The sequence below is a fragment of the Hippoglossus stenolepis genome, chromosome 4 (genome assembly GCF_022539355.2).
Source record: "Hippoglossus stenolepis isolate QCI-W04-F060 chromosome 4, HSTE1.2, whole genome shotgun sequence".
Lineage (NCBI taxonomy): Eukaryota > Metazoa > Chordata > Actinopteri > Pleuronectiformes > Pleuronectidae > Hippoglossus > Hippoglossus stenolepis.
Genome location: NC_061486.1, coordinates 26,570,483 through 26,596,430, shown reverse-complemented (window position 1 = coordinate 26,596,430; position 25,948 = coordinate 26,570,483). Strand labels below are relative to the sequence as shown.

At 38.9% G+C, this 25,948-nt stretch overlaps 1 protein-coding gene across 3 annotated transcripts in view; it reads left to right on the top strand.

Moving 5' to 3' along the window:
• Window positions 1–25,948, top strand: part of LOC118106101 (chloride channel protein 2) — a 148,419-nt gene that overhangs the window by 60,680 nt on the left and 61,791 nt on the right. For all 3 annotated transcript variants that reach the window (XM_035154358.2, XM_047339589.1, XM_035154357.2), the window contains 6 exons: window positions 10,206–10,337; window positions 11,861–11,989; window positions 15,258–15,391; window positions 19,248–19,325; window positions 24,462–24,540; window positions 25,136–25,261. In XM_035154358.2, coding sequence (XP_035010249.1) covers window positions 10,206–10,337; window positions 11,861–11,989; window positions 15,258–15,391; window positions 19,248–19,325; window positions 24,462–24,540; window positions 25,136–25,261 — 678 coding nt within the window. The remainder of the gene's footprint in view (window positions 1–10,205; window positions 10,338–11,860; window positions 11,990–15,257; window positions 15,392–19,247; window positions 19,326–24,461; window positions 24,541–25,135; window positions 25,262–25,948) is intronic.

Sequence of the window (25,948 nt, the reverse complement as noted above, 5' to 3'; positions counted from 1 at the left end):
CTGCACCATCATTAATCTTAAATAAGTGGTCATTAAATGTTGCACCAACTGTATTACGCGCTTGTGAAAAGTCCTTTTACCCTCTTGCTTTTCAATGCATTAATACCAACATCAATTAAAAAAACTCATATGGTTTGTCTAAATTGTGTGTGTGTGTGTGTGTGTGTGTGTGTGTGTGTGTGTGTGTGTGTGTGTGTGTGTGTGTGTGTGTGTGTGTGTGTGTGTGTGTGTGTGTGTGTGTGTGTGTGTGTGTGTGTGTGTGTGTGTGTGTGTGTGTGTCAGAAAAACAGGAAGTCGGATGATCCTGCAGATTGAGAGAAGCGCCCAAAAACACACACTCACACAGCCACCCATACCCATATACTCCCACACACACACTCACCTTGTGGCTTCATATTAATCAGCAGCCAACGTGAAAAATATCTGTGTGCATGATATTCCCATTCCACTGTGTGTTACTGTGCCAAAGAAGACTAACTCCCTCAGTCTGGCCTTATTACAGCTAGCCTCAAGCTCTAATGGAAAGTAATAAAAACCTCTGAACATCTTAGTTTAGCTGCGCGTGTGCATGTGTGGGTGTGTGTGCGTGCGTGCATGTGTGCGTATGTGTGAGAGCGATAGGGGAGATGAATGGTTCTGATTAGGCAGTGCAAGCTGCAGACAAACGTGATGATCAATGTCTCCCTTCCTACTGTTGCAATTTGCAATGACCACACATACACTTTTACGTGTGTAGTTTTTTTGCAGCTGCGTGCAGTTTGTGTTTGTGTGTTGTGCGTTCGCTTGCAAGTTTTCATTATTTTTGTTTCTCCCAAGATTGATGGTGTGTTTCCCTCATTTCACTGCTTTCATGTGTGAATGCATACACACACTGCTAGTAACCTTATGTGTATGTTACAGTATGTATATACTGTATATATCTACTGTGTGTGTGTGTGTGTGTTGCTGTCATTTTAAATAAAAGCAAATGTATATGCAATGGAAATGCTTTGAAAATGGTTATGCCCAAGTATAAAAGTGTAAATCAGCTCACTTGGGTGTCTGCAGAGGACTGCGGAATGTAAGTGCTGACTCGACAACAGCAGAGATGGGTGGTTGGGGTGAGGTGGGGGTTTTGGGTGTGCAAAATGGAGAGAAAGAGCGGAAGAGAAATAAATAGATGCATAGCGGAAATGGAAGGATAATTTGAAGGAGAAGGAAAACTTCAACATAGGAGGGTGCAGAGGAAGCAAGAGCTCAGAGACAGAAATAAAAACAGGGGGAGTTGATGATAATGTTCTGGGGATTGGATGGATGAAATAAAAGGAAATAGACTGATGAGATTGGTGATGAGAGAGAGAGAGAGAAGAGGTGAAGCGAGTTAGCAGCAGGTCCCCTGGCATTTGGTTCACCAGCCTTTCATCCAGGAAATGAAACTTGTTGTGTGATCGGGCACACACACACACACACACACACACACACACACACACACACACACACACACACACACACACACACACACACACACACACACACACAGGGGAGAAAGATGTTTCCCCACTCTGCATTTAAATATCATGCACACAAACTTACTCACCCACCCACATTTAAGTTGACGGCCTGTTATTGTCATCTTCAATGCCTGCTTCTGCCTTATTTGTCTGTGTGTTTTTTTGTTTTAGCCCGATCACACAAGTTTCATTTCCTTCGCGGTGTTTGACTGCAACTTTGGTGAGGATCATAGAAGCCTCCAATCATTATACAACAGAAATCACCAGAAACTGCCCACATAAGTGAACTCCACTGAATGAAGATAATGTAAATGTGAAAAAATGTCACCACACACTCAGCAGTAAGGCTCCAACGTGAAGATACAAAAAAAAGACAGAAGCAGCACAATCCAACCTCACACAATTTTATTGTTGGATGTCCCTGTTCATCTGAGTGACCCAGAACAGAGACCTCGTTTTCCGACGAGTCCACCTGATGACATTTCTTTTAAAGTCAGGAAAAAAAATCTTATTGTATGTGTGTGTTTTAGTGTTACTCCTTTAAGAAACTTTAAACATACATCACACTGTCTTCAGAAGCGATTAAAGTGGGACGGCGAGGCTGCTTTTGCATAATAGCTTTAGTGATTGTGCCGGCCTGTTTGCGTGTGCGGATACACCATTACGCCTCATTAAGCAGACATTGTACTGCAGCCATAAGAGGGGAGTCACAACCAGCGTCACTCGCCGAGCAAACGGAGTGATTGAATGCGAGACGAGGTGCTTTGCCTGCTCGCCTGGGACCGCCGTTACAGCACATTTACATAAACATCACCTCCTTTTACATCTCATTAGCATAGAGAAAACATCAACATGAAGGAAGGAGCTGAGGAGGGATGGATGGATGGATTAATGAACGGGGAGGAGTGGCTACACTTAGAGCGTGCTGAGGGAGTGGAGATTGTTATAATACGAACTAGAAGAAACATTTACAGATGCATACATCTAAGTTTTTTTTGGCCTTAAGGGGCCAGTTTGTTATCTTACTTATTCTTGATGCTTGTTTTGGAACCAAAACCGCTTTATGTTGATGGAGAAGTCTCCCAGTTTATGTATGAAAGCAACATGTTTGAGCGGAATCTGTTCATGTCCTTGATTGGGATCAGCGGACTCACTCAGGGCTTGGTCAATTCCAAATTAGATTTTTTGCATGTTTCAACTTAGGTAAACTTTAAAAAGCCAATTTGCATTTGAACTTTGAGACAGTTGCAATCTAATAGTCCAAAACAGAGAAATCTGTCATACAAACTATTATTCATAATACTTTTTTATGTAACCTTGCACAGACAAAGTATTGTTCGACTTAGCCCTTGAGATCTCTAGCTTGAAAAGTACTGAGGTATTTTAGCCCCTGTATGTTGCCACAGTCGTCAGCAAGCTTTCAGTCTTTATTGTGCAAAGTGATCATTACACTCTTTGTGAGACTCGCTGGTCTGACCAGGCTTGTGTTTTCAGTGCACTAGTGACGCTGAACTTGATAGTCAATAGAGTCAATCAACTTTTTTGCGGGTATTACCCGCCTTTAAGGAAACCTGTGTATACTTGCTAATTTTGGTGTATACGGTGAAATGGGAGATGGACTGCACTTTTTCCCACCTGATCTAAACTACTTCTCCTGACTGTAATATTCAGAGACTGTTTACAATGCAAAAACCATATATTTAAACAGGTACTCAGGTAAACAGATAAAAGATATTGATACATCTGCTTTAATCCAAAGTTTGTGACATCCAACAGAAAAACCTATCCCATTATTCTGTTCTGTATAGTTCATACTTTACATACTGTATCTTTCAAAGTTGCTGTTAAAAAAGCAGAAGAGCTGAATGATCAGTTTTGCCCAACTACATTAATTCTAATGTAATTAAGATGGTGGTCTTAAACACAGCCAAGCATTTCTAATTGAATCTTTCACTTACGCATGAAGCTACATAATGAATGTGGAGACACATACACACAGAATGGGCACAGGCCTCATTGGCATGACTGTGCAAAATTGAAGCATTAATAGTCGGCTCTTTTACCCTTTACACCCATATATAGCTGTCACCTTGCATAACAAATGAGGGGGTGATTTAAATAATTGGGTTTTATGTGGAAGCGGAGGCAGAGAATGTGCACCCGTGGTGATTTTTCTCAAAGAGGTGTGTGTCTGTGTGTGTGTGTGTCACTCTGCCTACCTTCTGCCATGATTTTCAGAATAATCACAGTACAGTTAGACCGATGTGTTGGTTTTTGGTTTGGTTTTTCTGATACTTTCCTTTTTTAACCTCTTATTGGTTTGTAGGTTTCATCTGCTGTCGAGATGATAAGATATTGTGCAGTTTGATCAGTGTCACAAAGAAACTTTTGTCTTATTGTTAAAAGTCAAAATGTGTGATAAGTATACAGTAAAATTTCCGGTCGTCTTGGTATTGTGATGGAAGCTTACTGAAAGCTGGTGAAAGGAGAACTCAGGCAGCAGCTGATGTCTTATGCAGAAGATAGTAATGCAGACTTGATGCATCAAGGAGACCAGAAGGTGCAACAATATACAAACGATAACAGAGTAACATGAGCAATTGTCACCCCCCAAGTCTGAAGATGTCTTCCACAGCATCCCAGTATATTTCCCTCTACTTGCGTCACCCATTCTAGCAGCACATCCATGAAAGGCTGGAATTGCTGTCCCTCTCTGTTACATGTAGGTGCTCGCATCCTATTGGATAGTTACACGTAAGGTATGCATTCCTGAATCACATTGTCCTTACTTCTTGCCACTGGTATAATACGCAAAAGAGCTGGAGTTGTTGCCTCTTTGTTTGGGGCATCTGAATAAGATATGAAAGTCCACAAGTGTACTACAATGTACTGCTAGTTGGCCCTTTATCTAAAACCTGACCTTGGGTTGGATGCCTCCCGGTTTCCCTCCAAATTTCGAGGCGTGCACAACTGGTAGGAGATGCCAAGGTGGTAGACCAAGCACATGCTTGAGTGATTTATATATCCTATCTGGTGTGGGACTGCCTCAGGATCCCCCAGATCCCAGTATGCTGCTAAAACATTAGCCCCCATTTTTGCCTGTCAGATGTTTTGATTAAAGATCTGGACCATGGCTATCGTATTGGGAGCAGGTATACTGGACTGTTGTTGTCATGGTAACAACAATAAACATGCAGTTAAGGTTGTGGAGCAGTCTCATGTTTGAAAATTCTTACAAAAAGTAGTATAAGATAAAATTGGGTTAAAATAAGAGCTACCTTAATGTTTATCACCATGGTAACAATAATAAACCTGTGGTGATGGTTGTGGAATGGTCACCGATTTAAAAAAAAACAAAAAAAAAACAACAACAATGTTGTCTATCGGTTGTCTATTGGTTTCACTTTATCGGTTTCAAGCAGCGGTCTCCAATGTGAAAGTCCTGTTTTCTTTGAACTACACCTTTGGTCCTGACATTACTCCTTTTGAGTTGGGTTACAAGCAAGAGGAGGATAACAGTGGTTTGGCTGGATTGCTCATTTAGACTTTAACGGCTTTATATATTTGATATCAGTAGTTTGAGTCCAAAAAAGTCTTAAAAAATGCACGGCTCATAATGTTAACACACACACACACACACACACACACACACACACACACACACACTGTTTCATAATGTCAGGCCAAGAAAGTAGATGTGCTGTGTATCCAAGGCAACCTAAATTAATCTTAACAGGTGTGGGGGCATTATTTCTCTTGCTGAGGAGAGACAGAGCAAGCAGGCGACCGAGAATGAAATGAGGAGATGGAAAAAGAGAGAAAGGGGTGAGAGCGCCTAAAGAAACAAGGAGTGCAGGGCAACAGATAAGGCCTGAGAGGGAGAGGAGGAGATGACGGGTAAAGTCAGAGGGTTGAATGGGATGAGTAGAGTGCAGAGGAAGAAAAAAGGGGGAGAGAGGCAGTGAGGGATGATGGGATCAGAGAGGGGAGGGATGGAAGGGGAGAGTGGTGCAGAGGGTTAGTCAGAAGGCAATGAGAGTTATTGGGAACTAGCATGCTGCTTATTGCATACCACGAAGAATAAAGTTGTGTGTGTGTGTGTGTGTGTTGCCTGTGTGTTGCCTGTGTGTGTGTGTGTTGCCTGTGTGTTTGTGTGTGTGTTGCCTGTGTGTTGCCTGTGTGTGTGTTGCCTGTGTGTGTGCGCGCGCGCACTGGCAAAAAAAACTAAATAACATCTCCAAAAATGTTGATTACACTTGCGGCTAGTCCCACTCACATGCACACGCTTAAAAGTACAAAGAAATCCTGTCTGCGCAAAAACATGGCTGAGACACAAACACACGCACCAACACTCATTTACATTGACTAGTGTCTGGATGACAGAAGGGGTCCAAGAACACAGACGGCCCGTGGGTGAGATGACGCACAAGCGCACACACACACACACACACACACTCTCGACACTTAAATATATAAATCTAAATATACACATGTACGAAGCCTGTTTCTCAGTAGTGTCACGTAACATCGAAGTGATGTAAAGCAAAGACGAATCATTCTGTGTGTGTGTGTGTGTGCGCGTCTGCACGACAGCTCCTGTAAGTGTTGATTGGGGAATGTGTGTGTGTGTGTGTGTGTGTTTTGGCGTGTTAAGGGTGTATCTGTCTGTCAGTCAAACACAGGCGTCAGTCTCACCTCCACTTTAACATTTGTTCTTGATTTTATGTTTCAGTGATGTTTTTTTCAAATTTCATTTGAACTATTTATCCATTAAGTCATGAAAACATAAATATAATCCATAGGTCTTTGATGAGTAATACTTAAAAGTCAGATATATTAATACTTGTCATTAGGGATGCATGATATGGATTTTCTGATAATTACATGCTTCACATGGCCGATACTGATAATAATTTCACATTTCTTAAAAAGAAGTTCATAGCCTGAGGGTAAAATAGCACAATATAGTGCAAGCAAATATGGATGAATTAATATTTCATTGTCAACAAAAACAGTCCGCGCTGTGTTTATCAGACGTTTTATCAGCTATAATTTCTGATTCTGATAAATAATATAAAATTCTCATTATCGGGCCGATATATATCGTGCATCCCTACTTGTCATGTATTATCCCTCAAAATAACTCCTTGGCTTCCCATAAGATTTAAAGCTACAAGACATTAAAAATTGTGTTAATTATTTTGTATTATATTAACTCCTGAACTCACATGAATAGAAACCACTATAATATAAGCCACACGTTTGATGTGGCATTAAAAGGATTTTGCATACGCAGAGGTATTTTCTATTCCACCTTTAGGCTAATTAGCAACACATTAATAACATGTTACTAATTAGCATGGTAATTGGTCATAAACTTATTAATGGTGTAATCTGCATGACCATATTCTACAACCTTTAGTCCATTAACTTAGAGCAGAGGTCTTCAACAGGGGGTCCGCGACCCCTAGGGGGTCCGCGGAGGTACTGCAGGGGGGGTCGCGAAATTTTTGGTTGATTAGACAATTCTTAATATTGTTTTAATTAAAAAAAAAATTTCCAAACAATTTTTGTTCCACAAATTGAAATGTCTTTAAATACACATTAACATGAATCCAACATATTGTAGCGAACGGATAAATGGAGGCAGAAGACGTTATCTTTCAGTTAGCAATGCACACATTCAGCGACACACAGGAGCTCTCTCAAGCTGGGCACCAGTTCACTCACAGCACGAGACTAGCCTAGACCTGTCCCTCCAAGCCTCCTGTGCACAAAGAGGAGGACATTGTCCTCCAAATTGTGTATGAAAACACAATTTTATACAATATATATAGTAGCGGGTCCTTGCTCCATCTTTCCAGCAGTTTGGGGGTCCTTGGCCTGAAAAACGTTGAAGACCCCTGACTTAGAGTTTTCCCTCAATAGGAAAGGAGCTTGTACACAAATTTAAATGTTAATATTCTTTGCTTCATGTGGGCCTGAAAAGATAGTAGTACCACGAGAATATTCATTAAACATCACTTAATGAATGTGGTCTATAATAATGACCAAATAACAATTAACTAAATTAAGTCTTGAGATTTTGTGGCCTATTTTGAAGCTGTCTCCTTCTCACACTTAGTAAATCAACTAAAGAACACAATTACTGAAATGATCACAGACGATTCTTAAGTGATGACTTACATCTTGAAAAGAATAGAGATTGACTGGGATGCACATGTTCTGTTCACATTCACTGGTAGAAGAATAAAGTCAGAACAAGAATAAATATGTAATTTATTGATATAACATTGGACCAGATGTTCAAATATTGTACCGTGGACTGTATATAAAGTTTTCCACTTCCTACAACAGTCCTGAAATGAAACCAAAATATCCCAGGTACAAAGGCTGCCATCTTTTGGAGCCAGTCTGCTCATTAGACAAACGCCTCAGAGTTAGTTTTAACTAAACCAAACAGGTTCTCTGCAAAAAAAAATGGGACTGGGACACATTTACCACACGAAGATAAAATTCATTACACCTGTGCAGTTGATATCAATATTTCTTTTACGTGCATTTTTCTTTGAATGATTGCGTTGCATGAGAAAGAGCAAACTGAGAAGGGCATTGTAGTAACTGTTGAGCGGACCCATCTTTCAGGGAAGAGAGAAAATACAATGCAGGAGTGAGGCATGTTTGCTTGGTGAAGAAGAAGAAACAAAACAAGATAGTGAGCCCTCTTCATGTCGGCCATATTACTTGACTTAAGGGAAAAGATCCACAGATGAAGATCAAAATAGTCTAATAAGAAGTATCCAGAAAAATTGGTTTTAACAGAATACCCCCTTTTACCATCTTGGCCTCACTCATGAAAATACTTGGGCTTATACACTTTAAATACGGTTACTTGCACTAAATATGGTTACTCTACCTTCTGTATATAGTTATTTTCTGCTCCTGCTGCTACTTTTGTTGTTTCACACTATATTACTTTTTTTTACTTTTACACCTGTATATAGATATATCTTGGAGAGTGAAGCATCTTACAAGTCCATTGTACTTGAGTATGATGACATTAAAGACTTTGAATCTTGACAATTTTTTTCCCTATGGTGCAATGAAATAGAATTGGTCAGTAAAAGATGTGAAAAATTGTCTTGAGTGTTACGTAATCGCTGGTTCTATATGCAGGGGATAAAAGGGGAAACACGCACAAGTGTATGTGGGTGTTGTTAGTGTCATTAGTGTGAGGAGCGTCCCACTGCTCCCAAGTACCAAATACCCCACAGAGGAAAGAAAGAAAATGAGGACAGGCCCGGAGGATGTTGGGGGAGGAGGAGAGAAAAAATCTGGTGTGATCATGAGGCGGTGTGAACTAGAAGTGCATACCTCCACCTCGGCCAAACAATTCTACACATGACCCAATAGTAGAAATATGAAATCAAAAAGGAAGTGGTGTCATACCCTGAACGTGATCAAGTTGAGTAGTTTTCGCATAATCCTGCTAACTAACAAACAAACCGATAAATGCAGACACCAACATAACGTCCTCAGTGGACAAGCAAACAAACAGATGCGGGTGAAAGCACAACCTTCTTAGTGGAGGTAATCATGGTGTTTGCATGCAGATTGTAATGAGCCACCATTACCCTTTAATGTTTTGTCCCATCAATTAGTCATAATTAATTATTGTGTATATGCATGTCTTTACCAAGTGTTCTTCTGTAAATTAGCCATGAGTTTCCTCTTGCTCGCAGGTGAGTAAAGCAGATCTGATTGTGCTTCATGCGCTGGTTAGTGTGTGTATATATTGTGTTTTAATTTGTAGTTCCTTAATGTGCAATGTGCTGTGCACTTAATATAGATCAGTACCTTCATATTATATTAACACAAAGTAACAGCGCGTTTCATTGTAACCTCTGCTGGTCATAGTTTGTACTGGTTTCTGAGGTCATGTTACTTTTCTGGCATCTGGCTTCCACATCAGTTAGCTGACTTTCCATCCAAGTTTCAATCAAAAATAATTTAACAATAATGACAGTTGTGATAAAAATTCAATTTTCCATTTTTCCAATAAAGGGCTCTTACCCACAAACCTCACTGTCGTCAGTTTCCCATCAGAATTTGTTTGCTGTAGAAAAGGTGGAAAACTTTTAATAGTGAGAAACCTGGTCAAATAAACCCCAAAATATTTAATATCTGTATAACTAAAGTCTGTTAAAGGTAAGTGAGAAAGTAAGGGTTTTGTTTGATTGGAAATTTGGTGAATGAAAATGTCCTTAAAAGTGAAAAGTGAATAATTAATTAATTTACCCTGTTCCACACGTCTGTCAGCAAGGTTCACTACCCATCTGCAGAAACACTTTATTTTATAGGTCCTGTAGTTTGCATTTATGAACAATAATAAGTGATTTATATGTTTATCATGCACAGCAATTCAAATTGGGATAAGTATAGATCTCACCATTGGAGATTTATTTAAAAATAAAATAAAAAAAAGACTCACCAGTTAAGGTTACTTTTGGGCAGACAACAAGTTTGCTGTATGACTGAGTTTCAGAAGCTGTTGGATGGAAAAACAGCTGCTGTTATTTGCCAATGTTTCTCGCAATAAGAATAAGTATTGTTTGCCTTTTCCAAGCCTCAGCGCTAATATCTGGGTAATGTAGTTTTAGTGTATGTTTTTTTGTAGTCCTAACATGTTATCCTGTCATCCTGCCATCCCTGTAGTCTGCACCGTTCGCTGTCAGAAGTTCCTGATCTCGCGGGTCGGGGAGGACTGGATCTTCCTCATCCTGCTGGGACTCCTCATGGCCCTGGTCAGCTGGGTGGTGGACTTCTGCATCGCCATCTGCCTACAAGGTGAGGGAGGGAGGAAGCGAGTGAGGGAGGGATTCGTTTGGAAACCTATTGCGCAGGTTGAGGAATGTAGAGACAGTAAGGGGAGGAAGAAGTATATATACAGGAAGGAAGTCCAACATCGTATCAAATGCATGGTAAAAAAGGATCTAGTTGGCTGACAGGGAAGCAGGATATTTATTTGTGAGGTTAAAACCTTGAAAAACCCAGAAAAGCAGAATACAAGAAACCATAGGAGGCATTCATACTGTTTTGTTTTTTAAAATAATTTTAAGCATGCAAACAACTGTACATCACAGTTTATCATATCCTAAGTATTATACATTACAATTTTGTATTATGAAATGGAAAATGATAAAGAGACAATTACTCTACAAAAAGAAGTGAAAATGGATGCGGAGTGAAATTAACCAAATAGTCCAATCAAGTAGAACAAATATCTTCCACTTAAAAATATTGTATTATTTTTAATTCATTCTGTATCCACTGGAGAGTAATTGCAAAGATGCCAGAACCCGGCCTCTGTCTTCTCTTTGTAATGTATTAAAACTTTACCTTTTAGGTTTCTGAGTAAGTCAGGGAGGAGAGTGTGAAACCTGACAAATACCTGTGTCATGTTGTAGTAGAGGTAGTGTAGATGGAAATAAGTGTCACTGATTTACTCAGTCTGTAAATATATTTAGATTTGTTTGGTTGAAAACTGAAACCAACTAGAATGACACCACTTTTAAATTCACTAGATCTGGATTTTCATTTAGATCTGCACCAAATTGTACACACATATGTCAGATATTTTTCATTAAGATCCGTGAATTATTCTCTGAGAAATCAACCAAGATTTAAAGATTTTTTTTTTTTGCTGGATCCACCCCCTGATCCAGATCCAAACCAATATTTTATGGGTTCTTTCCTGACACATACCTCATCCTTTAAAGTTTCATTGTGATCACTACTTGCATAATCCTGCAGGGCATCAGATCCTTTTAGTTACAGCCCGACCAATTCTGTGTTATTTGGAGATGATGTGGAAATATTTCCACCAGATTAAATCGGTTATTTGTTAATGATCTGCACCCAAAGGAATTTGTAAATGATATTGAGGATTGAACCCTGGGGAAAACCATAGCAAATTGTTGCGGAACATAGGAATGTGTCGCTTTTGGTGGCTGAAGAGTTTCTTAAATGGAATGAATGATAATGAATTAGACACAAAGGGCAAAAAGAAGCATTGAAAAAGTTAGAGAAACAAGTGAGAGATAAAGCTAGTGCATTATTTGTCCAATGTTTAAATGGTAATATGTCAGCACTCATGGATGTACATTTAGACCTGTGTGTGTTTGTGTGTGTGTTTATGTGTGCATGCATGCATATCGGTTTAGTATGTGCATGTTTCCTCAAGGGTGAATAACAGTAATTGTAATGTAGTAGGCAGTATATATCAACACTTTACATAAATGCAACACTCTTACTGTGTGTGTGTGTGTGTGTGTGTGTGTGTGTGTGTGTGTGTGTGTGTGTCCCCACAGCACAGAAGTGGATGTACGGTGGTCTGGACAGCAATGTGTTCCTGCAGTATCTGGCCTGGGTCACATACCCTGTCGTCCTCATCACCTTCTCTGCCGGCTTCACACAGATCCTGGCCCCGCAGGCTGTCGGTATGACACACACACACTCACACACGTTGAATAATTAGATATTTCCTAAACAAATGATAACAGGTTGATCATTAAAGTAATTCATCAAAAACATATTTTCACTTCCTGGTTGGTACCAGCTTCTGCAGAGTGAGGATCTGCTACTTTTCTCTGTTTCGTGTCGTTATTTAATTTGAAGACTTCACCTTGAGCTTTTTGAAGAGTTGCCAACATCTATATATTTTGCCCAGTAAGTACGTAATTGAGTAATGAAATATTATTGGCTGGATTAACCTATAATGAAAATAATAATTTGATTCAGGCTTATATTTCTGTAGGCGCACATTGATGCAATGCTGAATTTAGATTTGATCAAATGCCCGTATAAACTTTAACTGTTTGCCATTACTGTGTTTTACAAAAGAAATTATACCTGTGTAACCACAGCCTGTAAACAATAAATCATAATACAATTAACCCTGAATACATAATATTAAAATTGAATAGTCTACACAGTATGATCTTGGTTTATTTTCAAAGACAATATTCATCTCAGAAGAAAAAATCAAATAGTTTAGCAAACCTCTGAGAATTATGAGAGGTAGGGTTGCGTAGAAGTAGAAGTAGAAGTAGGGTATGTAACCTAAACGCGGTGCCAATCAGGCACCAGTTCTTCCACAGCCGGTACCTGTCGCACCAAATCCCAAAGCAGATCTCGGTGCCGGATCTCTGTACTAAAACATTGTCCTGCTTTATTACATTACACTAATCTTGCGGCAACACTCTCTCTACATGGCTCTGGCGGCACGTAACATTAGCCTCCTTTTAGCTAATAGCTATCAAACTCCAGTCGAGACAGCAAAATAATTGCCTAGATAGTGAAAGGAGTGGCTGTATTTCACGTGAAAGGATCCAACACCAGGTTGTTTAGTAAATGTCCAAGTATTAGCTGATAGCGGAGAGCCGAGAGCTGGGTCCTGGGTCCTGGGAGCACCAGCTTGTTGAGTTGGTTGCGGTATGCACCTTTTTGTTTGTGCTCCGTAAACAGAGAGAAGAAGAAGAAAGGGAGGAACACAACAAACTTAATGAAGCACCTGGCGATGTGAAGATACATTTAAAAGCAGAGGGATGGTCCATGTTTGACTGCTTATGTGATGAGCACATGGGGAAAACTCTTGATAACCTTTGTTGCTGGAGCATTTTGCTGTACTAAGCACTGAAACTGAATTAAAGTTATATCCATTTATTAAGAGTTTTGCACTTAATTTTATTTTTATATTGAAGTTAAGTGTTCTTTAAATTATTAGCAAATAATAGGATAAATTTAAACTTCCAATTGCCTACGCTTTAAAAAATGTCGTTATGTACTTTATTTTTTAAAAAGTATTGACTTTGGCACCGTTTAAGCACTGTTTCCGTTTAAAAAAAAAAAGGATTTCATCAGCACCGATATAGAAAATAATCCAAACGTTTCTCTGACCTAAGTGTAAGTGTGACCATGTGTGGCTAACTCAGAGCTGGTGATTGACCAAAGCTTGTCTGATATTAGCAACACATCAGGAGCTGTTTGATGACGTAATCCAGACAAAGACTTGTGTTAATGAGTGTTACATAAAATATATTACAACTCTGATACATGGTGTATTAAGCAACTCTGTACAGTTGACTCATCTTGTTTGTTCTCGGTTGCGGTTCAGACATCTGTCTGAATTACTCCTACTGTATTTTGCCACTTGCCATTGTGTAGCCTCTCAGTAGCAAAACAGAAAACAAGCAGAGGTTTGTTTGTTTGAGTTGCAGCTGCAGGCGAGCAGCAGATTGGTGGGTGGATTTAGAGATGAGGCTAATTTGCAGAGATCTGCAAATACTTAATGAGTTACACCCAATTTTTTTCCAAATATGTTTATTATTTTGCTGCTTAGTCTGAACACAAACTGACACAAAGAAGGTAAAGAAAGAAAATAAAAAATGAAAATAAAAAAAAAATTAGGAAAAACCACATATACAACAATTGTCACAGTTAAATCAGGTATAAAGTAGTGATTCCTAAACAAAAAATAGATTAAAATAACACACACACCTTGGTGCTTAACATTAGAGTCAACATATTAGTTGTTACCTTGAAGGAATTCCAATGCAGGTCCTATATCTTGTCAAACACACCCCCTTTATCTTCATGATATATAATCCCTCTATATAGTGAGTTTGTTGGCTAAAGATAAAATGGTAGTTGCTCCTAAAAATCACTATAATCTGTTTTGTTCCCAATGCTTCCCATAAGCCCCTGCAAAACTGTGGAAAATACTTAAGTGTTAAGTTTATTACGTGACCAGACATCCAAGCTATTAAAGTCTTGAACATCACAAAACAGCCAAAAAGACATTCTGGTCAAACTGCTGCTGTCTACTGTCCTGTGTCAAGTTAAAACTGGAATGCCAAGGTAATTGAAAGGTAATAAATGTGTTGGCTACATATAATCAAATCAATTCATATTAAAGAAGTTGTGCAGTGACGGTGACGATTTATATTGATTTCAATCATTGTCCATCTGCAATGATAAATAGAAGGACAGAAGTCCTCCAACCAAACTAAATGGCTCTGACATCTACCTGTGTATATTTATATATTTCTAGTTTGTGAATAAAAAACATTTATAAAGAAAACAGAATATAAGAACATTAAGAAAGCTTTTGCGCTTGGCTGAGGAAACGTTGATGTGTTAATGGAAACATTATTTGACAGTGCAAAGGAAACAGACTTGGCAAATAAATCATGGCGCACGTGAAGCGTGGGACTTGGTTGTTAACTGAAGCTTCTCTGCCAAAAAAATGAAAAATCGGGGCAAACAAAAACATCAAAACTGTGAGGAGTGATGAGTAGCCTTCCTCAAAGTAATAAATGAAACAAAGATTTCCACCACATTTAGCTTTAACTGATAACCTTTTAATCACACCATCTTGTTGCATCCACTTCTGTGATGCTTTGATGGCACCTGACTGGAAAATGAGCTCCACCAGCTGCATTTGGATGGAAACTTGAATCTAGCTGATGAGTTTAGTACCATTTTAAATCAAATTGTGATCATGGTCTGTTTATGTTGTCACTGTCAGTCAAATGTGTTCAAACCACTTAGTCCTGATGAAGCAGATTAGCTGAGTTTTCTCTAATTTACACCCAAGGATGATTTGTGACTTGATTTTATTTTGCGTATTTAGTCATCAATATCGGAAGTTACAGACAAATACTTTACAATCTGTTGTAAGCACCTCATGTCCCCTCCACCCTGCAGGTTCAGGTATTCCAGAAATGAAGACCATCCTGAGAGGAGTGGTGTTGAAGGAATACCTCACCTTCAAAACCTTTGTGGCCAAAGTCATCGGTCTCACCTGCGCTCTAGGCAGTGGCATGCCGCTGGGCAAGGAGGTAACACACACACACACACACACACACACACACACACACACACACCACACACACACACACACCACACGATTTCTACAAAACAGCATCACCTGCTCTATGGGCCCATGAAGGTTTAATGGTACTAAATGGAAAGATGATGTACTGTAGGCTGGGACAGCATGTTAAATATATTGAATATACTCGATGTATCGTGGCTTGTACCACCTGCAATGTATAAAATGACTATATCGCGATCATAGAGTATACATTTTTTTCTCTATGATCCACAGCTGCTCAATGATCATAAGGCCCCGACATTTATATTCGACTCGAAACCAGTCAGATCATTTACACCGTGTTGTAAGCCTTAATGTCCGCTGATATCTTCCTGACGAGGTGCATTCAGGGACCGTCGGAAATGCTAACGTCCACTAGCTGAGCCACTTCCTGTGGACTTTTATGAATTTAACATTTGTACAGTGATTAAGAGGAGTTTTCAAAATATAGAGATATATATTGTGTATCGTGATATAGCCTAAAAATATCGCGATATTTGGTTTTGTCCATATCGCTCAGCCCTATAACATGCACATGTCCACTCACAGTAGCAGCTTGTCAGTCAATGAAACAGCGAATACCGTATGTCAGTCAAAATACGGTCTGCAACATGCGTTTTCAAGCACCACCTCCCCCTTGTGGCGGCAAGATCATTTTTTTTTTAATTTACCAGTCGATCTATATTCTGACCATCACCTATGATCATGAGCTTCGGGTAGTGACAGAAAGAATGATATTGCAAATACAAGCAGCCAAGATGAGTTTTTCGCCCTAACCCCTGACCCAGAAAATCGCCGCAGGGATAACATATCCCACAGGGGGAGCTATAAACACTTTGCTGGGGAGAATGATGTCTGGAACACCCTGGTTAGCTGGCTGCAGTCTTGATGTGCACGTAAAAAATAAACTTACCATAAAAATCAAACTTAGTATTGCTGACAAAATCAATACAATTTTTATTTAATTTTAGTTAGCAATGCCAGGTAAACTCAAGTGGTGATCCTCATTCAACAGCTATTGCACAGTGTGTTGTTCTGTAAAACAGTTTCACTGATTCGCTGCATTAAATCTTTGTCTGTGATAAAATATGGACCCAGCACCGAGCTGCCATCAGGTTTGAACACCAGCTTACACAACATCTGAAATAAGCTTTCAGAATCAGAGAAGAATACCAGCTGGCTGCAGCTCCAATTTAAACCGTTATCAGTCATCAAAAACTCATTAAGGTCCCAGTGAAGTGTTTGAGCAGTTTTCCCAGTGGGCCTTGAAAAAGTAGAGCAGCTCTATCATGACTGAAATCAGTGCATATATGCAGACCTATCAGTGCATATTATAGAAATCAGTGAACGCTACATGAACTTCTCAGGGAAACATCACCGTCTCCAGCTCCCATTCTACATCCCTGCTGCATGATTTACACATGATTCATAAAAGGCTGAGTATTGAAAGTTTGGCAAGTTTAATATGAATACATTTTGCACTGGTACATTCTGCCTCCAGGAAATCGCCATATGCCAGCACTTAAGTTTGACACTGGCAGAAGCTTTAACCTTTTTTCACCTACTCGGCTTTTTATAGGTCATCAAACAAACTGACTAGAATAAATAAAAACATGAAATAAAAAAAAATGATAACATTACAGCCAATTACATTAGCTTTAAGCAATGAAGTGACTACCTGACAACATTATCCCCTCTGGACTTAACATAGCTGTGGGAAAACAAGCATAAAGCATTAAGTTGCTTTTTTTTCTTTTTTATAATTGAACACTAGTTTAATAGACAATGGCTGTCATTCTTCAAGTGCAACTGGCGGCAACCTACTTACAAAATACATTTACAAAAATAAATACAACAAATAAAATAATTTCTGATCACCTAGGGCATTTGTTATTAGAGTGTGGATACCCAACATGATCAGGCAGGGTTTGTTTAAAATGATGCTGGACTTTCTACATGATCTTTTTACACTGCATGTGCCTGTAATCGGGGTAAACATCAGGCTCGGGTCAGGTTCTGACACAAAATCCAAACCCCTGTCGGGTCGGGCTCGGTTATTGTTCTCTGGGGCTCAGTCTGTTATTTCGTATACTGCTTTAACCCTAACCCTAAACCCTGGATTGTTGATGCTTAAATGTCATGAGGAGCTGTGTTTTAATAACACACAGACGTTCAGTCCACCTATGTCCCGAAAGTTTTCTTTACAAGTATGTAGAAAATACTTGTACCGCTACACCCTCAGTACAAACCCATTTAAACCCATACAATCTCAGTTGCAGCTGATACCAGCTCTCCTACATTAAGGCTATAGCCTATGCAGCAGCATGAATTGGGCTTGAGAGCACAGAGTGTGGAATCTGGAGAGGAGGGAAAACAAAATGAGAAAGAGGGAGCGTGCAGAGTTAACTTGGGACCTTTTGTAAACCCAAAGGGAGGTAGAAGACAATTCACTATGCAGATGTTGTTTATGTCCTGTACACTACTTTGTGTGGATGAGTTTGGAAAATGTAGTGTATACTTCTCTGTCCTTTAGCAAAAACTGTTTCAGGTAAGTATGGCATCCCCCAAAAGACAATTAGCCCCAAGACATACTGACAGTAAAATTGTTTTTTCCCCTTATTACACGCACACGCGCACACACACGCCCACACGCCGCAGGCCCCTCTGGCTGTGTACGCCTGCAGCAGCATCCAGTCTGGATTCCGAGGAGCCGCTCACTTCCTATAACTTGAGCATCACTCTTCTAATGCTCTCACTTTTAATCCTGTTGGTTCCACTTTGAACATCATCCTCTGAATTTTAACATTCACTGTGGACTTTGTTGTTGATGATGTGTTTTCAAAGAGTTTTACGTGCTGTCTCATGTGACGCACAACAAACAGGAGGCTTAAGTGCTTCTCGGCTTGTAATGTTTGTCTCAATTACTTTTTTATAAAGATGAAGAACGTATCCACACTTCCTCTCACTGAATAAAGTTGTTGAGGAATTTTTGACCATCCTCACACATTACTGTATATGCCACTATATATTATGTATATTGTATATTAGACAGAGAGGCACCAACTTCAACTCTCACCAACTTTAACTCTTTTTGCGTATTTCACCAGTGGCAAGACATAAGGACAATGTGATTCAGGAATGCATACTTTAGGATTACCTATCCAATAGGATGCGAACACCTACATATAACATAGAGAGGGACAGCAATTGTAGCCTTTCATGGATGTGCTGTTAGAATGGGTGACTCAAGTAGAGGGAGATATATGGCGATGCTGTGGAAGACCTCTTCAGACTTGGGGGAGACAATTGCTCATGTTAGTCTGTTAGCGTTTGTATATTGTTCCACCTTCTGGTCTCCTTGATGCATCAAGTCTGCATTAAAATCTTCTGCATAAGAATCAGCTGCTGCCTGAGTTCTCCTTTCACCAGCTTCCTGATACGGGCGCTGCCATCTTGTGCAGGTGACGACATTTAGAGCCAGAGTCGGTGCAGTAGTGATTGTGAAGCGGAGCAGCGGTAATAAGTTCCTGCTGTACAAACCTCCCTGACAAATCACGAGTCAGTCTCAGCTGTCAATCAAATAACTAATCAAACCTTAACTTCAGAAACCAGAAAAATTAACACGGTAAATGTTTTTTGGGAACAATGTATGAGATGTGTACTTTGGCTTTAATTTGGCTCATGTCTGAGAGGGTGGGGTTTATGACCTATACTGCAGCCAGCCAGTCAGAAGATGGTTTATCTTAATTTTGTCCATCTTTATGTACGGTCATAAGTTTACACCTGTGGTATTTTATGTTCTTTTTTCCCTCTCCTGTCAGGGTCCGTTCGTACATATCGCCAGTCTGTGTGCTGCTCTCCTCAGCAGGTTCATGTCTCTGTTTGGAGGAATTTACGAGGTAAGTCCTGTTTATTTCTTTTTCTCCTCTCAAGTTTCCTTTCACTCCTTCAACATTTTGCACAACTGCTCACTTGATTTCAGTGTGTTTTTGCGGCGTTAAATTAAAACATCTATTATTCATTTCTCTTTTTATTGTTTCTCCCTATAAGCTGTACACGCCATATAACAAATACTGATGGAAAGAGTTTCAACCTCCAACTCAAGTTATTTTTCTCATTCCATTTCATTCACCTCTTCAAAATCCAGTTTTTGTCCATTAAACCGATTCCCTTGGTGAACTTAGTCACTCTCTGTTGTTGCTGTGCTTTGTGAGGAATACGCTGTGAATGCTTTGCAAACTGAGTTGTGCCTTTCAGATACACAGGTTTGCCTCCTTGCCCTCTCTATCTTGGTAGTGACATTTTAATCAAGGCTGGAATATATATTTCTTTTTTAAGAGCAATTCATATTCTTCTAAAAAGTTGACAGAATATTGAATGTCACTCAAAAACAAGCACTGAAGCTCAGTTCTGCTTGTAGTGAACATGCAAATACAACTTGATCAATTATAAAACCGCAGGTATGTATGTTAAAGTTGGGTTACTGCATTAAATAGTTCAGATGTTCACTGGAGCTGTCAGACAAAGTTGAACACTTGACGTTGCTCCACTCGTCTGTGGTGGCTCCTCAGCTGCTGCTAACAGGTGAGCCCACAGATTTGTAATAAGGCAGCTACATGGTACAAAGACGACAAACAGCCTCACCTTTGATCGTAACTTTACCATTTACCACACGCCACTCCGCAGATGCTCTGGTGTCACGATTGTCTGCTCAGGACGGCTTTGCTTGCTAGTCCTTCATTGTCATAGCAAAGTAACATTACTTTATTGATAGGTCAAGATGAATGGGTCATTACAGCTCAAATACCAACTTTTCCCCCCACCCTCACTTGAATGTTTGAATTTCAAATAAAAAGTGACCGCCCTAGTGGTCTGTTAATGGTCTCAATTTGCTTTTCTAGTCTTGTTAACCACTCAAAGCACTTTACAGTTCAGTTTTTGCCGTTCACCAATTCACACACACATTGATACAGTGCGTCTGTCTATGTGCAGCACTTTGTAAAATAGATGAGAGGTTCAGTATCTTGCCCAAGGACACTTCGGCATGTGTAATGGGGAAGACTGAGATCGAACCGCACAGCTCTCCCACCTGAGCCACAGCCGCCCCACTGTTCACATAGAATTTGTTTTTGGTTATACTTAAGATTATGACCCCTGTACGGCAACAATGCAATAACAATATTTTTGTATGGTTAACACATTTTGGTCTATTTCATAACTCCGTGTTTCCCCCATACAACACCTACACATTTGCAACTCCATTACACTGAAATCACTTCAAATGATGATTAACATGTCCCCTTGTCAATTACTGGCTTCACTGCTTGAATTTGTCACATACTGCTTAACAGATTAATAAAGACACACTCAGTGGAAACATTTGGAAAATGTAACCTGGTTCCATCAGCTGTACAGAGTTTGTCATGCAAAAAACTGCCGAACTTAATAACAAAACAGTCAAATGTTGAAAAGCAATTTTTAAAACTGGATCTACAGGGCGAACACTAATTACTCTTGTGGCACTAACATGACACCAGAAAATTCAAAGTGTGGAAAGAAGAGAGGGATTCTGGGTAGAGTGTTAGTGGAATCAGCAAACAGCCGCTTTGCATGAATGTATTAAGGAAGGGCCATTCATCAGACTGTAACTGGCTCATCCAGCATTCAGCTGCTGTGTGTTGTGTTAACATTAGTCTTGTACGGACTCTGAATGTGGCTTGTGCGATCCAATGTTAGTTTGTCTTCAATAAGAAGAGCAAGTGTACATTCATATCTCCCGAGAATCAAATTAGTTCAAAGTATCAAAGGAGGTTTTGCGTTGCTGAAGTCGATGCTTTTATTCAGAGCTGCTCACGTGGTTTCGGTCATCAAAAATTCATCTCAAAAGCAGCCAGGCTCAAAATGCAATTTTTTTTCTTTTTCATAGGAATCAATCTCTCTCATCCCATAAAGTCTGGATGTTTTCATCTTGAAGACTAACTTTGCTCAGATAGATGCAGCGAAAGGAGTTGAGCATTTTATTTGGTATGGTGGGGGGAAGGCATAGAATATGGAAAAAGCTGGATGGTAAAGATGCTGATCGATCAGGGGAAAGACAGAAAAATAATTTTCTTCCTCATGCGTCTCCTCCTTCTCGCGTTTCATCCTCTCCATCTTTTCCATCCTTTGGGAGAGGAGGCCGGGAGCTGGAGGAAGGCAGAGAAAATCTTACTCTCATCTCTATCTTTTCTGAAGATGTGAGCACTTCTCTTTGGGGAAAAAACGATGGGGAGATGGGAAGGCTTGAGGAGAGTACACAGGGCAGTGGGACTGAATGAAGAGTCAGTGCAAGAGCTGCAAAAACCCTTCTACTTTATGGCCTCAAGCTGAAGAAAGAAGCATTATGTAGTCAGCTGCTTCGACAAAACAGATATCGATTGTGTTTACAATGGTGATTTGGAGGATCAGCTGAACTGGACCGGATTGTAGTTGTAGATGTGCTAGAAAAGACAAGCTAATTAACTTTTATTGTCCATGAAGACGGACCTGACTTACAGCAGGACAAACATATAAATTAACATACATAAAACAGAAACAGTGATAGCATAGCATCAAATCAGTGATTGCAATGTCAATATGTATGTGTATATATATATATATATATATATATATATATGTATGTATATATATATATATATATATATATATATATATATATATATATATATATATATATATATATATATATATATATATATATATATATATATATATATATATATATATATATATATATGTGTATATATATATATATGTATATATATATATATATATATATATATATATATATATATATATATATATATATATATATATATATATATATATATATATATATATATATATATATATATATATATATATATATATATATATATATATATATATATATATATATATATATATATATATATATATATATATATATACATGATGATCAAAGCACTAAAACACTTCAGTAGGATAAAGATCATTTTAATGTGACAGTTTAGATGAACACCTGATTTTACTGCAGCTGAGGTTGAGAAAATGAAATCCTCCTGTGCTTAGTTGGCAGGGTTTCCTGTCGTCTAATGCAGTACATCCACATTGGCATTTTGCTCAAACCAATATACTTTACATGTCATGACGGGCTTTATTTTACAACCCTCGCTAGGCACTTTCTGTCCCTCAGTCTCCTCCATTATTCTCTCGCTCAATGTGACCGCTTTTATTTTTCCATCTCCCCATCTTCCTTTTTATCTTTCTGCAATAATCATCATCATCATCATCATCTATTGTAAAGAGTAACACTCTTGAGGTACACTGTTACTCTTTACCGTGTGTGTGTGTGTGTGTGTGTGTGTGTGTGTGTGTGTGTGTGTGTGTGTGCCTCTGCAGCAGTAACTCTTCATAGTTTGAAGTACAGTATACTAATGTGGGCTGTAAAAGCCAGTTTTTTATTTTTCAGCGTGCTTTTAGATAGCGTGCTGTCCATTTTTTAAAAAAGAAGGATGAGTCCTTCACACACACACACACACACGGAGGAGCCATTGTTTGAGAAGTGCTCTCACTGGGTCAGATTTAATAGAGATTTAGAAGCAAATGTTTTTTTTAAATCAGGACTATGACTGTTAGTTTATTGAGTTTTTGGTACTGAAATGCTGTTTTGTTACTTATTGAACAACATGAGTGGAAATCAGACTGAAATGTTAAGTCTTACAATCACTTAAACAGTTAATATTAGCAGTTTTTAAAAAAAGTGGTATTCATCTGTCCTTACTCGTCGAACTTTGTTTTGTATTCTCATGCTTCCTGAAGGAGCCTGGTTTTATAGGGATTAAGGTAATTCTGCATGATCTCCGGTCCGTGTTCCTTCTTCCCACTACTCAGGTCTTGTCAAATAAATTCAAAAGTTATCTAAAATTTAAGCTAAATGTTTATTTGAGTATCTTGCCTCAGAAACATTCTTCAAAATATAGTATTATCCTTGTATTTGTCCTTGTCAAAATCATTTGTCAGGCACTATCATATCACCTTGTTGTAACTGAAATGTCTATGATGAAGTTACTGTATCTTACTTTGCACTGACTAGTATACACAAACCCAACAATATTTGGAACCCATGTTTTTTAGGACTCCAGATATTGTGTTCTGTCTTGTGCTTTTGTGCATTTTCTTTTGAACAGCCTGACATGATTGGTGTCTTTGGAAACTTTGGGATCTACACTTGAATTCACAAAAAATTGGTTCATACCAATTGCTTTGTTCCTAGGTGGTAATAATAACACAAAATTAATGATTTTACAAAGCACTCGCCAGTTTTCTCATTTAGATTTTTCTCTTAGGGACATAGAAAACACGGAAGATATTTTCTTGACCATCTTTGTGTCATAGACTGGTTTGTTAAGCACATTTTTTTCGTGTTTTCAAATCTCAATAGGCACAAATTTGTATTCATGAAGTTAACATGACTATTTCATGATCTAGGAGAAGAGAGGATCCAGCCTGGAACAGTTGAAAAAAAAAAGTTGGCAGGATTAAGGATAATGATAAAATAAATGTGTGTGTGTATGCAAGCACCAGTACAGCGTGAGTTGTTGCACGTTATAAGTTTGTAAGCACAGGATAAGCCAATGAGCATAAAGTCACACAGGGAAAGCACACATACGCACACACACACTAACCTCCCTTTATCACTGTCATGCTGCTTAAATGAAGCCAGTCTCATAGGAATGAAGGTAAGATCAGTCACTGCCCTTCAGTCATGCAGCTCAGTCCTTTCATTTGTTCCTCTCTGTCGGTCCCACTGTGTGTCACACTGCAAATCCTCCTCTTACAACACGGTCATCATGATTCTCTTGCAGGAAGAGTCTCATATTATATGAACTCTGCAGTTATTAATGTCATTTAACTACAGTAAAATAATTGAGCTTATTTGTCAACTTCTTAATTTTTTTACTTTTAAGCTTATGCTTCCGTGTGTTTGTGTGTGTGTGTGTGTGTGTGTGTTCCAGAATGAGTCGAGGAACATTGAGATGCTGGCAGCAGCCTGTGCTGTAGGAGTGGGCTGCTGTTTTGCTGCCCCCATTGGAGGTGAGTCTCCGTGTGTGTATGTATGTATATATGATATTCAATTCAATTTTATTTGTATAGTGCCAAATCAAAATATACATTATCTAAAGGCACTTTACGTAGAAGGTCTACACCCTAAAAATGATAGAGAACTTCACACAACAGTGCACATGGTGAACTTTATGTCAGTGAAATTGATGGAGCAATTTCAGTGATGTTTCAGAGGGGATCTGTTAGTGAAGGCAATATCCCTTTGCTTTTTGTACAGATTAAATCAGCTCATGTCAACTTTAGAGTCTTACATGCTCTGCTTACTGGCTATTACAAATCTCACAACATGGTCTAAACCAAAAGTAAAAAGAATGAACAAAACAACTGAGAATATATCTGAGTGTAGATGCTGTTGTCATAGTCTTTACCTAGTTTGTGTTTTTATGTTTTGGACTGTCGTATATTGCCTTTGCACCTCCTGACAAAGTTACCCACTGCAATACGATGCATGAGTCTGAATTGACGTTTTATTTTTGTACTATTTTATTAATCATATATGATCAAGGCCTTTGTAAGTATCATGTGTGGTCCATAATGAGTCTGTTTGTGTGGGTGTGTGTTACAGGAGTGTTGTTCAGTATTGAAGTAACGTCCACATTCTTTGCGGTGAGGAACTATTGGAGAGGTTTCTTTGCTGCGACATTCAGTGCCTTCATCTTCAGAGTCCTGGCTGTTTGGAACAGAGACGAAGGTAACGAGGACTATATGCAGCACTGTATTATATTAATGTGAAGTGCCAGTAACGGAAAGTGATTTAACATTCTTCCTTGGGTGAACGACCTCATTGAAATGAGTGGTTTGCTTCGTTCCAAAGTCTTTGCTTCTTTATATTCGACTAAAGTGTCTCACAATATTTGTTACAAGTTATACAAGACTCAAAGCTATCGAAATAATATACCAATTTTTTTCGGGGGGAGTTTATTTTAGAATATGGCAACAAAACAACCAACTTTATAACAAGTTACATCATCAAACTCAAAAATGCCTTCCTTTTTATTGGTTTCAGCTCTATACTAAAAAACAAATACACCTCTCCCTTCACTGGTCCTTCACAGGCTCCTCCCCCCACATCCATGCATGTGCTCACCAAGGTGAACCACTGATCTCAACAAGTCGGAATTAGCCACCAGCAACATTAGCAAATGGGACAATACTGACCTATCGGTTCATAATAAAAGGCAGATGAATGATGACACTATCTCATTTAAAATGTAGCAGGGGATGTTTCCACATGTTTTATTTATAAATTGTTCTAATAAAGAGGATTAGCATATAATGTTTGTGACCTCTACTTTGGAAATCGATGCTGGGTCCGCTAACCAAATACAGAGCCAGAGCTGTGTATTTAAACAGGATTTCTTCCAGGGCACACAGAGAA